At 36.7% G+C, this 15,193-nt stretch overlaps 1 protein-coding gene across 4 annotated transcripts in view; it reads right to left on the reverse strand.

The window, feature by feature from the left end:
• Positions 1–310: 310 nt before the first annotated feature.
• Positions 311–15,193, reverse strand: part of LOC126284284 (armadillo repeat-containing protein 2) — a 168,381-nt gene continuing 153,498 nt past the window's right edge. For 2 of the 4 annotated variants that reach the window (XM_049983110.1, XM_049983111.1), the window contains exons 17-18: positions 2,412–2,595; positions 311–1,864 (exon numbers count right to left, since the gene is read on the reverse strand). In XM_049983110.1, coding sequence (XP_049839067.1) covers positions 1,762–1,864; positions 2,412–2,595 — 287 coding nt within the window. In that variant the 3' untranslated portion in view covers positions 311–1,761. Of the gene's footprint in view, positions 2,596–15,193 lie in introns of all 4 variants that reach the window. The other 2 variants (XR_007551463.1, XM_049983112.1) reach the window with 2 other exon arrangements.

The raw sequence follows: 15,193 nt of genomic DNA on the forward strand, positions 1-15,193 counted from the left end.
ATTTCTTTGACTCTTCAGTGTAAATTCAAAAAGCCATGAGGAGCTCTATTACCTATCACATCATTCGACTTCTTCTATACCTCACTGTACCTAGGTTCATAAAAAGATGAAAGAGGACAAATAAAGTAGTGTACTAAACTATTCTAAAAAGACTGGGTCCATTCAAATTTTGATGCTACTCATATTTCTACTTTCATTATGAAAGCTATCACGTACATCTAGCAGTAATATCTGTTTTGACAGTACTATTAATAACTGGTAACAGAATACCAGTCTGTCAGCTTACAGGGATAGTAATAATTATCAAAAATTTTAAACTTTAAAACAAGTTACAAATTTAATGTACAATAGTTACATCAGCAGAAAAAAATCAACATAATAACTTTATTTTCAGTAATATTAAACTTTTAACAAATGTTTCATTGTAATGAAAAATATACTACATTTTTATTGTAAATGCAACACTGAATTTCCTTGCATTTTAAAGAAGTCTAATTACTTAATATAACAGCATTTATAGTACAATGAAAATAAAACCTCAAACTTCTGTAGAAGATGTAAATACAGAATGCCTATAGACCTACAGAATACCTTTTAAAAAAGTAAAAAATGCAAAATATACAAAACATACTATGAGCAAATACTGCTGTTGAATGCCAGATTTTGTAGATTGTGGTCCCAAATTGAGGCTAATAATTTCCCATCATAACATCAGTTACCAAAGAACATACATTCTCCATGGACGGAACTTCTGTAACTGTCATAAGGGCTTTAACATGAGCTAATTATTTTTTTGAAGTTATGATGTGACGTTTTCAATCAGATCTCATTATCTACAAAACCACTCAGTGAAAGTGTCAACAGCAGAAACTAATCAGTAACACTTTACAACAATATGCAGTTCTACAGATACAAACCACTCTTTCTCAAAAGTATCTTTGAAAGTATTATTTCTGTAGGTCTGAAATTATAGTTTCGCATAAATTTAAGAACCTTTCACTATTCGTGTATTTAGAACAGTCCCAGATGACATCTAAAATTACATTTAATTTTGTTACATAAACACTGTGGTCACAATTATTTCAAGATTTTCAACAATTGCATAAAATTATCTATGCAGATTGATAAATATGGCACACAATTTTTTAATCAGTAGTCACTTACAGATAATTATGATTTATGGCAATTATCTGTAAGTGCCTCTGCTTCACATTTCTTAAGAAAAATAACAAAATATGCTTTTGCTACAAGAAAATACGTGGAAACAACTAATCTCATTAAATAATATTGTGCATTCACAAATAATTTTAAAATTATTTTAATTCTGAGAAAAGGCATGAATTCATTCCAGTTGGAGTGCATAAAAACTGAGCAAATCAAATTTTTCTTTATATAGGTTACAATTTTAATGTAAATGAAACCATTGAACAGACTAATTGCATGATTATTATATTCTGAGCTATGGAATAACAATTTTGTTTCTGACAAAAGACTTGTGCATACATTATTTTAAACTGACAATTCAAGATTCAAACAAAATTGGAGGTTCACAAACACCTGTTACCATAAAAGCTGCTTTACATTTTTCTACTCTTTTTGCCACGATTTGCTACACTTTCCATCTCAAAAATATACATTGTTTAACTCATATAAGATTTTGATTACGTGTAATCTCACTTGGAAACTCCAAGCCATACCACTCTGACATTATATAATATGTCAACAGAAGTTTTATAAGAAATCAAGAATCCAGATATAATTTCAGACAACATATATGGGATGAAATTTCCAAATATTTTGAAAATGAAATGATTTTAGTCTCGATACAGTCCACATTTTGTCACTCATCTGTTTCATAGCCATGCTAAAACAAAATGAAAGTATTTTGACAAATGAATCTTAAAAACAGTAACATTAACTACAAAGGTTTTTTTCTGGTTAGCTTTTTATGTATTATCTACAAACACTGATTAATCACCTCTAACATTATCGCTTTGTTACCAACACCTAGAACATCAGCAATGAAAAATCTACTTAAGTTGTGAGCTTTACATTTAGGTATTTACTTTTGAACTTTGTGCAAGCCATAATGTACAGGAACTTAGTTTGCTTGATAAAAATAGAATTCTGTTTTGTGCATAATTATTTGCATAGCTACAGTACAGATATTTTAGTTTTAAAACTGCAAATCAAAGAATGATTTTTCATTCCAGCAAAAACTTTGTTTTCAGAATGATGCAATTCTTTTTAAAATATTATAGAATGGAACTTACCAATCTCCATTTTTAAACATACAGTTTAAAAGCATTTTTTGCCTGGGAATCATTTGACAAACACTGTGTTTCAATTATTTATTAGCTGCCATCTACACAGTTGAGATTATCTGCTGTTCGGGTTCAAGGATTTCATACCTCTCAGAGCTACTGTTGGAGTCATCAGTAAGTGAATTTTCTAAGGAATCTAGATAAGTCTCTATTTTTTCCAACAAATTTGTGGCAACTCCAGCAAATTCTTCCCACTGCTGATAGCTCAGTGATTCAGCCACTGCTTCTGCAGTCTCTGTTCCTTCAACAACACCAAAGAGACGCTCTTCATCTGCAAATGATTAAAATGCACATACACACATTTCTGTTTAACAATTATGAGTTCAGCATGAATATTTTCTATTGTATCAAGAGACTTTAAAGAACTATAGAATTATGAGACAGAATGGTGAACCATAAGGAGGCAAAATAATTGATACTGACAGGAAACACAAAAGTACAAGAAAATATGCTAGCTGCTGGAACAATTAGTTGCTTCCTTGGGAAGAAAAGAGGGATAACATGAGGACGATTATAAAGGAAAAAGAAACCACTCATATCACATGAAGAGAGCCAGCTGTTGTGAAGATGAGGGGAGACAAAGGTTCCTGTAATGTTATATGTATCTGTTCACAGTATTAAGCATTCACTAGCCATTCTGTCTCATAATTTTATTGTATACTAGCGGAGTACCTGGCACTGACTGGGGAAAACATTTCTTTCGGTTCTATCAGTCGATCTCCTTCTCCCCCCCTCCCCCTCCTCTTTGCCCATCTCCTTCTCTCTCCTCTCTGTTCATCTCCTTCTTCCCCCTCTCTATGTCCACCTCCTCCTTCACCCACCACTCTATGTCCATCTGCTTCTACCCTCTTTCTGTTTATCTGCTCCTCCCCCCCTCTGTTCATCTGCTCCTGCACCTTCTATCTCCTCAACCATCTTCTTCTCTCCCTTTTCCTTGTCCACCTTCTCTCCCTGCTCCCCCCTCTATCAGTCCCCTCCTCCCTCCTCTTTCTGTCCATCTCCTCCTTTTCCCTTTCTCTGTTCATTCCTCCTTCCCCCTCTCTGTCTACCCATCTCTTCCTTCCACATTCTCTCTCCATATTAACATCCTCACCATATTAGGAGGTTGCTGATTCTTATATCCACAGCATTTCTTTCCAGATAGTAAGTAATGTGTACCAAGCTTGGTTGAAATTGATCCAGGATTTAGGAGGAGCTTTCTACCGATGGCTTAGCTCACATACGAGGTATAATTCTGCAGGTAGTATTAGTCCAATTCATGCAGTTTTTCATTATTGTGTAGGCATATTGGAAGTTTAGTCTGCCATTTGTTTTTCAAGAAGTTACATGTGTTTCCTTATGAGCAGCAATTACTGATTTCTTTTAAAACTGATCAGATAATTTGCATTAAATTTTGATATAAACTGGAATAAAATCTAAAAATGTTTTAGAAATGTTGAATATTGCTTTTGGTGAGTATTCTATGAGTAAAATGAGGGTTTATGAGTGGTATAAGCATTTCTAAGATGGCCATTAAGAAGTTCTAGATGAGAAGCATTCTAGATATCCCAGCACATCAACAATTGATGAAAACACAGAGAAAGTGAAATAAGGATCATGAACAATCATTGAATCACAATCAGACAAGCTGCTTATGATGTTGGCATGTCAACTGCGCCATGCTAAATATGGTGAATTCTGAGCAAAAACAGTGGCGAATCGAAGCAGCTCAGGAGTCACTAATATGTTAACAATGATACAGAACTACTGAAATGTGTCACAACAGGTAACAAAACGTGTGTGCTGGTATGATGCTGAAACTAAGTCTCAATGATACCAGCAGAGGCATTCTAGATTGCCAAGACTGAAAGTGTGGTCATATGTGAAGGTCCTTCTCACTGTTTTCTTTGATTTTAAGGATGTAGTACATCATGAGTTCTGACAAAAGATCAAATGATTAATAAGGATTACTACTTACAACTTCAATGTCATTTGCAGGAAGCCACATGATTTTTTTTTTTGAGGGGGGTGGAGGGGGTAAAAAAAAATAAATTTGTGGCAAAACAATTCACAACTTTTGTGCCATGATATTGCCCCTGCTCAAACTTCATTAACTGTTAGTGAATTTTTGGTGAAAAACAACACAGTAATGATGCCCAAGCCTCCATATTCACTAGATATGGCCACGTGTGATTTTTTTATGTTTCCAAAAATGAAGAGAACTTTACAGGCATTTAAAAGCTTAGATGAGATCAAAAGTGCATTGCTGAGAGAGCTAAGTGCTTTCCCAAACATCAAGTTCCAGAAATGGTTTGGGGATTGGAAGAAGTGCTGGCACAAGTGTGCGATACCTAATGGGGATTACTTTGAAGGAGATAACATTAAAGTAGACAAATAAATGAAATTATTTCCAAAAAATGAAAATTCCCAATACTTTTTTAACACACCTCATAGGCACATTTCATATATATTTAATGTATTTTGCACATATTTGCACACAAATTTCACCTGTGTTTCTTGTGAATTTTGCCCTGCAGTTTCATTTTCATGTAGCTCCTTGTTTGTGACATCATATCTCCTGAACTGTGTGTTGTACAGTGATATAAGTACTTCCAGTGGTATGTGTGTACACTGTCTGCAAAATGTTTTGCAAATAGAGTGAGTAGTAAAGAACTAATAATTAAAACGCCATGCAGGATGCAGCAGTTTATCAGGCACCTCAGTCTTTATAACATCACATCTCCTGTGCTGTATGCCATACAATGATATATTTTTGCAGGTGCATCCATTGGTATATGTGAATACTGCCTGCAAAATGTGTTGCAAATGCAGTTATTATAGAAGTAACATATTAAAAGGTTACACTTGATATGGCAGTTTTACTGTATGAACAATGAAAAGGTAGTAAGTGATAAACTTTTTTCTTTCATGATTTTGTGGGGGGTTTAATGGTTGGTTGGTTGAAGTAGGCTGTGCCCAGTCAGAGAAACCATCCTGGCACTTACCTGAAGCAATTTAGGGAAATAATGGAAAACCTAAATTATGAACCATCGTCCTTCCGAATGTGAGTCTTGTGTGCTAACGATTGTGCCACCTCACTTGGTGGGGGGTTAATGGGCGAGAAAAAGGTTTGGACTTACTTTTACAGTTCGTTGGAAGTCACAAAGTGCTCTCACACTCACATACTGGACGAATATAGTCTGGCTAACTGCACATCATGAGCTACACTTCATTCACGCCTCACACACCCTTAAGAAGTAGATGGCTTTTACCTCCACAATGGTTATTGCCAGACAGTAAGTGATATGTAAGTGATATTCAGTTGAACTGATAAAGTGATTTAGGAGATGTGGAACATACATGCACTTTTATAATATGTACTCCCCTCAGATAGACTAATAAGAAAGCTACCAGCACGAGAAGCACTTCCTCTTTTGATATTTCCAAAATCAATATATGTGTAAGGGCTATTATTGCCACATACAGTTTTATCTCAATCAATGTCAACGGCCAAGTAGCTTCTGAATTTACAATAAAAAAAGTCAAGGCTGCTTCATATCTGAAAAGAACCATGTATAAAAGACAGTGAGAATGTAAGACCCTATTAATAAGATAGGCAGCATCCATATGAAAAAGTTTGACAATAATGCTAGTACACAACGAGAGGTTTGTACAAATAATGTCAGCAAAGATAGTGTTCACTTACATCTCAAATAGTGCTGTAAAATCTTTAATACAATGTGAAAAAAATCTTGGTATGAGGTTAATATAACAATGAAAAAACGTCCAGAGAAGTGGGTAGTTTTGTTACTCAGCTATCAAACTAGCACTTTATATCAGAGGAAAAATATGTACATAGCCAAAGTTCCAAAATGACTATTAGGTGTAGTGGTCTCAAGTGAAGCCAGTTGCAGGAGTGTGCTTGTAATGTAATCTACTTTTATGCCATTTCCAGTCTAAACTCAAACCATAAATCTCAAAAGTCTAAATCAGAAGAAAAATCTCTCAGCTACTGGAATTACTACATGAAAATTGTAAATAAACATGAAACAGCAATAAGTTACATGAAACAGCAATATGTTATAGCACCAACTCTGTCATGAGAGGAGGGCTAGATGAATTTTTACAGTAAAAAATGGATGTACAAGGGAAAAGTCTCAGAATAAGACATCTAAACAGATGTTAAAGAAATACGTAGTGAATCACAACAAGCAAATACCTCTGATCATTTCCGTTTCCCTTAAGTATTTATTTATGTATTAAGTTTTCAGGGACTTACTTCACTACAATACCTATAAATCAATTTTTTGTTATAAATGTGTAAGATTTCTTATTCCTATATCTACCCTGTTTTTGTGATGATAAGAAACAGACTATCTTATGCCCCACACAAAGTCTATGTTATATTGTCAAACAATTAATGACAATTGACAACTGCTGGTAGATAAAAACCATGCACTTCACAATGGTTTGCTTAGTAACTAAAGATTTACAAGTAGATGAAACAAGCACAGTTAAAATTCAGGCTAGTCTATTCATTCCTGTGTAGCTGGTCTAATAAAACTGCTATTCATGATTCACCAGGAATGATGAAATATGAAAAAAAATTTCTCTCAAAAATCAGTTTTAGGGATTTTCCGAATATATAGTTATTTACATGAGGTATTAGGTGACTTTTATCGAATCTCTGGCAGTTTAGATTTTGCAGAATTTTCCATTGTAGTTGAAAGGGGAGCCGGGGCAAAATATGAAAATCAGTTTTATGAATAAAATGTAATTTGACATGCAAAATAGCTCCATTAATATACATTATAATCATCCATTCTGCAAAGAGTGTTGGTTTGCCATTCTCATAGCAAAGATATCCCAATTTTTATGAATCAGTCATATACTACATTGCTGCTGCATCTGTTTGGCTAACTTTTCAGGAAATAACATATGGTTTGTATAGTGGCACTATTTGATGTCATTGTGGAAATCAAATAGCTGGTGCAAAATTATTGTAAACTGCTGTGATGCCACTACCCAAGGGGACCTGTCATCAGAAGTGTGTTCTGGCAAGACCACCCTTGAATAAGATGGCCCATGACCAAATCAGACCTTGAACATTTTCTTAATTAAATGAGATTGCAGGATTTCAACCATGGAACACTTACAACTACTAATGCAAATCAGGCAGGGTAATCAGGAGATAGGCCTAAAGAAAGCTATATAAGATACAGTGCAAGGGTTAGCGAATGGAGCATCTCCTACACCACTGGTGTTTATGACTTCGCCACAATGTAGTGACTGGTGTGAAGTGTGAAGTGATACCATCAATGACTGGGAAAGATTTCTGGTCAGGAAATCCTGAAAAGTATCACATAATATAGAAAATGGAGTACTGAATGAATCAGGTGCAACTTGAGCTGCCTAGAATATTTTTTTACTACAAAAACATTCTTCAACAAAAAATCATTATTGCAGCCAAGTCAATTTTTGGCAGTGACAAAAAAGCCCCAATCAGTCTTATGCTGACTGGTCTGCTGACCTAGGTGGATTACATAGGAATTACAGTTTTAAATTTTTGTGCACAAATAATTATGTGGACTTTTTAATAAGGGAAGTTGTAGTGTGGCTTACTCCTAACTCAAAAGCGAGAAATCATGTATTGAGAAAACGGGATCTTTTCTGATAGACGTAATGTGAATAGTTCAAGCCCATGAAGGTACCCACAGAGCCAAAGTCTTTATATGACAGAAGAAGATATCATGACAGTAAGCTCTCTGGCACCAGTCATCTGGGATGTCATTCCCCTCCAACGGGGCCCTTATTTGTTCTGCAAATCTGGATGGCTCTGTAAACAACAATACCAGTGGGATCAGGCCTCATCAGCAGCAGCACCACTGACCAGAATTCAATGTCTTTTCCTTCGCCACGCACGCAGCTTGTGCCCACATCAGCAGTCAACATGAATGCTACAAAAAGGGAGACTAGCATGACATATGTTTGAATGCTTTCACTATAAATATATGGAAATGAATGAAGTGAGTGATCAATCTATGGAAGTGCAGCCTTCCCAGAATGCAGCCCAGAAAAGCTACTTAAGATACGTTTATTGGCAAACTTCCCATGAGATTACTCTTGGGCACCAGTGCTGTTGTGTAATTTGTTAAATCAATCTGCAGTGGAAGTCTGATTCTACATTCTCTTGATTTTACATTATTCACCATTCTACACCATAAATTCCTAACCCCTGTGAAAAATCCATAAGATCAATGTTAAAAATTCCTTGATTTCACATTTCTTACAAGTAAGGTTTACCTCACTTCTATGTTCTTACTTGACTTGCTTGACTTCATCCAGTTTTTTTCCTATTGACATTTGATGTGATTGAATGAGTTATAAGTGGCACAAAAGACAGGAAGTTTGCTCTGTGGTTGCGGTGGAGTTATGGGAATATGTTAGGCCACTGAGGAGAGGACAGACATGAAAGAGGAAATGTTGATTTATTTAATTTTTTTTATATACACGTCAGATTCCGTAGGACCAAATTGAAGAGCAAATCTCCAAGGTCATGGAATGTGTCAGTACATGAAATTACAACGTAAAAGTAATAACACATAGAAATAAAATGTTTATGAACCCGAAAAAAGTTTAAGTAAATGCAATCAACAATACAACAAGAATCAGCTTAATTTTTCAAGGGCCTCCTCAACAGAATAGATGGAAATTACCCATGAGGAAATACTTCAGTTTTGATTTGAAAGCATGTGGATTACTGGTAAGATTTTTGAATTCTAGTGGTAGCTTATTGAAAATGGATTCAGCAGTATATTGCACATATTTCTGCACAAGAGTTACGGAAGGGCAATCCAAATGCAGGTTTGATTTCTGCCAAGTATTAACTGAGTTAAAGCTGCTTAGTCTTGGGAATAAGCTAATATTGTTAACAAGCAATACTTTTTTCCCCCTAAGAGAAGTCTTTCCGCTCCCGGGATTGGAATGACTCCTTACCCTCTCCCTTAAAACCCACATCCTTTCATCTTTCCCTCGCCTTCCTGAAGAAGCAACCATCGGTTGCGAAAGCTAGTAATTCTGTGTGTGTGTTTGTGTGTTTTGTTCACTGTGCCTGTCTGCCGGCGCTTTCCCGCTTGGTAAGTCTTGGAATCTTTGTTTTTAACAAAGATTCCAAGACTTACCAAGCGGGAAAGCGCCGACAGACAGGCACATGAACAAAACACACAAACACACACACAGAATTACGAGCTTTCGCAACTGGCAGTTGCTTCGTCAGGAAAGAGGGAAGGAGAGGGAAAAATGAAAGGATGTGGGTTTTAAGGGAGAGGGTAAGGAGTCATTCCAATCCCGGGAGCGGAAAGACTTCCCTTAGGGGAAAAAAAGGACAGGTGTACACTCGCGCACACACACACACACACACACACACACACACACACACACACACACACACACACACACATATATCCATCCGCACATACACAGACACAAGCAGACATATTTAAAGGCAAAGAGTAAGGGCAGAGATGTCAGTCGAGGCGGAAGTACAGAGGCAAAGAAGTTGTTGAAAGACAGGTGAGGTATGAGCGGCGGCAACTTGAAATTAGCGGAGGTTGAGGCCTGGCAGATATCGAGAAGAGAGGATATACTGAAGGGCGAGTTCCCATCTCCGGAGTTCGGATAGGTTGGTGTTGGTGGGAAGTATCCAGATAACTCGGACGGTGTAACACTGTGCCAAGATGTGCTGGCCGTGCATCAAGGCATGTTTAGCCACAGGGTGATCCTCATTACCAACAAACACTGTCTGCCTGTGTCCATTCATGCGAATGGACAGTTTGTTGCTTGTCATTCCCACATAGAAAGCGTCACAGTGCAGGCAGGTCAGTTGGTAAATCACGTGGGTGCTTTCACATGTGGCTCTCCCTTTGATCGTGTACACCTTCCGGGTTACAGGACTGGAGTAGGTGGTGGTGGGAGGGTGCATAGGACATATATATATAGAAAGAAACTTCCACAAGGGAAAAATATATTAAAAACAAAGATTCCAAGACTTACCAAACGGGAAAGCGCCGGCAGACAGGCACAATGAACAAAACACACAAACACACACACAGAATTACTAGCTTTCGCAACCGATGGTTGCTTCTTCAGGAAGGCGAGGGAAAGACGAAAGGATGTGGGTTTTAAGGGAGAGGGTAAGGAGTCATTCCAATCCCGGGAGCGGAAAGACTCACCTTAGGGGGAAAAAAAGGACAGGTGTACACTCGCGCGCACACACACACACACACACACACACACACACACACACACACACACACACACACACGCGCACGCACAGATATCCATCCTTGGAATCTTTGTTTTTAATATCAAAGATTCCAAGACTTACCAAGCGGGAAAGCGCCGGTAGATAGGCACAATAAATAAAACGCACAAACACACACACAGAATTTGGAGCTTTCGCAACCGGCGGCTGCTTCATCAGGAATGAGGGAAGGAAAAGGAAAGATGAAAGAATGTGGGTTTTAAGGGAGAGGGTAAGGGTATTTCATCAAAATATAAGAGGTTTGAAAAATAAAATAGACCAACTGCTAATTCACCTAAGTGATGAAGAGTGTGGAAGTGAACCTGATATATTGTGTTTCTCTGATCATCATATCACAGACGGAATCAACATGTTACAGATTGAAAACTTCTGTTTAGCTGCCCACTATTGCAGATCTAGTATGGGAAAGGGTGGTGTTGCAATTTTTGTTAGGAACAATGTAGTGTATAAATCTCTAGATTTAAGCAAATATTGTGTGGAATAGCACTTTGAGGTGTGTGGTATTGAGATAACAACAGACAGTGCAACAGTTATTGTACTGTCAATTTACAGGGCTCCTGCTGGATATCTGAACGTTTTTATGGGAAATATTGAATCACTCTTGTCCCGCCTGTCTAGAAAAACTAAATCAGTCATTGTAATGGTTGACTTTAATGTGGACTTTTTAACAGAAAACAGGAATAGAACAGATCTTGAACACCTGATGTGCTCTTACAATTTAGTGTCAGTGGTAAACAGTCCAACTAGAGTAACAGCCAGTTCTAGTACATTAATAGATAATATATTTATAGATAAGGATGCATATAATAATTTAAGTGTAAAAAATGTTACAAATGGCCTATCTGATCATGATGGACAGTGCCTCACCACAAACCAAATAAATGTACAAAGGAGAGTAAATATCATTTGGAAAAACATTAGGATTACAAACACACACAACATGGAAAACTTTAAACATAAACTACAGCACATGGACTGGTCTTCTATGTATGCTGCTATTGATGTAAACTCGAAATTTAATATATTTATCAACGAGATTACAAGTATTTTTGAAGAAACATTTCCTAAAAAGTTAATTAGAGAAAATCTGTATAAATCAGATCACAGGCCTTGGGTTACTAAGGGCATCAAAATTTCCTGTAGAACAAAAAGGGAGCTTTATGCAGGAGCCAAGACATCAGATGATTCACATAAGATTAAGCATTACAAATTGTACAGTAAAATTCTTAACAAAACCATACAGGCATCAAAGAACATGTTCTTAAAGGCAGAAATTGATAACTCGAACAATAAAGTAAAAACTATTTGGAATTTTGTAAAGAAGGAAACGGGGAAAAGTGCAGTTCACAGTGAAAATATATTAAATGGAGATTTTTTTCTTGGACTTCAAAATGTTGGTGGTACAAGGAGAACATCACCAAACGAGTAGGCTACATGATGCATGTGACTGAAAGAGCATGAAATATGTCATAAAGTTATTATTATTGCTGACCATATCTTTCTCAGTTCCCACAAGAGACAGGACACTCATGAAATCTTTTTACAGACTTGGTTGAGATGTTCTTCCCAACTGAGTTTAGCATCAATATGTATCTCTAAGAGTTTGGCACATTTATTGTCTGCATTCTCAGACAGTCCTAACATAAGCTTTTGCATTTTGTCTGGATTACAAATAAGTTTATTAACCAATTTAATGCAGAGTCAAGAGCTTCTTCAGTTACCTTATCAAGAGTTGTATCATCAGCTTAGCAGATGATCAACTGTGATACACAATGGGGCAGGTCACTGATTGTCACAATGAGAAAGACAGGGTCAAGGACAGAACCCTGTAGCAATTTCCACTAAGGGTGAGTGTCTATTTTTTATTGAGGCAAACTTTCTTCTATTGTTCATGTAGGAAGAAATTAATGCTAATGTAATTTTTGTATACCATAATATTATAATTTTGGTAGCAGTATGTTAAAAAGAATGCATTCAGATGCTTTACTTATATGACATAATACAAGTGAAACTTTTTTCTTATTGTCAAAAGCAGTTAAAGTCTGATCAAAACAATTTCCAGAAGAGCTGCAGTGTTATTTTTACATGGGCAAAATCTGTATTGACTATTGCTCAATTGAATGTATACAAGTGGTCCAAATATCGGCACAACAGAAACTAGTCATTCACTCTGGGAAAGTTGTTCATCATTCTTTTTGAATATGGGGATAACTTTTGAGATTTTGAGTGAATCCGAAAAAACTCCATACTCTAAACATTTAAAAAAAAAAAAAAAAAAAAAAAAAAAAAAAAAAAAAAAAAAAAAAAACCTTTGTGGCTTATTTATCAAGTGAAGCATTTGTTTAACAGGATAATTATACATCCAGTCTGCCCCTGGTAGCTGAGTGGTGAGTGTGACAGAATATAAATCCTAAGGGCCAGGGGTTTGATTCCTGGCTGGGTCAGAGATTTTGTTGGCTCAGGGGCTGGGTGTTGTGTTGTTCTAATCATCATTATTTCATCCCCATCGACACACAAGTCACTGAAGTGGCATCAAATCGAAAGACTTACACCCGACGAACTGTCTACCCAATGCGAGGTCCTCGTCACACGACATTTACTTTTATTTATTATACATCAAGTAGCAACACATACTTTTGGAATTAGACAATTTGGAAATAGTTTTGTAGACATCATCGGGTATGATTTTATCCCAATGAAATAAAAGCCTTTCAGGGAACTTGGGACCAAACAGATGTGTCTGTGACTTTAATTTTGTCTCCAAGATCTCTGAGTGACATTCAAAGTATTCATTAAATTCTCTTGGATTAAGCGTAGTTTGAGGTACTGGACTGAAAGAATTATCTTGGCTGATAACTTCCCATGCTGTCTTACACTTATCTGAAGCACTTTATATGCAGTGGTGGTTGCTGAGCCATTCCATTGGTGGTGCCAAAGAAAGCTTAGTTTGGTAGCATTCAACATATGAAATTTTGTTGATTATTCATATATTTCACAAGATATTATATCAAACAAAATGTATAGAGAAACAGAAATAAACACTTATTACAACAGCACCCTCCTTATGCAGAGTAGGAAATTGATATATTCCTGTAGCAAGTGTTTGTATATGAGAGAGAGAGAGATAGAGATAGATAGATAAATAAAGAGAGAGAGAGAGAGAGAGAGAGAGAGAGAGAGAGAGAGAGAGAGAGAGAGAGAGAGAGAGATGGGAGCTGTTTTAGCTAAATTTTTCGCATGTCTGCATGAGATATAAAACATAACACTAACTCCAAAAAGCTCTCTCGCACACACAAATGCACACATATCAACAGTGCAGTTCTCCACTCCTCACAGGGTATGTTCGGTCACTTTAACGTGGCAGTCATAAGCAGGGGGTGTTTAGATGTATAGTTGTTTAAGACAATGTTGGAGATTGGGCCTGAACTACCATATAATGACACCACCAACCTCAGCTAACAACTCTAGCTGTTACCAAATGATTTATGTGCTCTGCTATGCTTTGAGTTGTGTGCTTGCTGGTTGTTTCCTTTTCTTGTTTTGAAATGAATGCAGAGACCAATCATGCTCTGTCACAGGGTTTGAATATGAGTCTCACAACACCAGATGGAGTCAGCAATCCATATGTCCCTTATTCTGCCTTCTCTGGAGCACAGAACATGGATGTAGGCTGCCAGCCCTGTGGGAGAGAGGTGGGGCTTGTCACTCCACTCCTCTCTTCTCCCCTGGACACCCACAACTTCTCGTTTGTTTTATGTTCATGCCCGACTACCAGAAAAGTGACCACTACAACATGAATGCCAGTACAAGAAATAACAGAGCATGTATAAATTATTTTAACTTGTAATCTGGATTTTGTGAAACAAATTTAATCAAATTACCAAAATTTAAAACTAAAAGCATTGTCCTCACCAAAAGCAGCAAGTCCACAACTTTGGGAAGACAGCTTCAAAGTAATTAGTAGGAACGATATTGTAAATTGCATCTTCTTGTTGGCATTAAATCTGTCATCTCAGACTGAAATGTTTAATTTTACACAAGAATGACTTTTTGCAGGATAGCACTCCTAAGAAATCATTCTTCTTTCATAGTGTTTCATAGGAATGTTTTAATTCTCTTGAGCATTGAAAAGCACCGGTCAGCTTCTGATGTCGAGATAGGCATCATGATTATCAGTTTCAAAACTTTAACAGTCTTGTTGTTGAATGTGTCAAGAAATTCATTCTCTAGAATCAGCAAAAGAAATGCAAGTGTTCTCAACTCAGGCCTAGCATAGAAGACTTGAAGCTCACACTTCAACTTTCTTTTTTCCTGAAATGTATGTGTTTAATTTCAAGGTATTTGTCAGGGAAATCTGTGATGTATTTGTCAAACTGATTTAAATCAAATAAGTTGGGTCCAATAAGGTGTCCAGTGAACTGAGAATGTAATTTTATTTCAGAAAGGATGGCATCACACACTTCCAAAGCATCTCTTTTTTTATGCCAATCAAGAATCCGTGGCTACTTGGTAGGCATTGTTTCATAATTTTCGAAAGTAATCCTGTTACGGATGGAGTCAATGTCAT

Source organism: Schistocerca gregaria, chromosome 8, assembly GCF_023897955.1.
Source record: "Schistocerca gregaria isolate iqSchGreg1 chromosome 8, iqSchGreg1.2, whole genome shotgun sequence".
Lineage (NCBI taxonomy): Eukaryota > Metazoa > Arthropoda > Insecta > Orthoptera > Acrididae > Schistocerca > Schistocerca gregaria.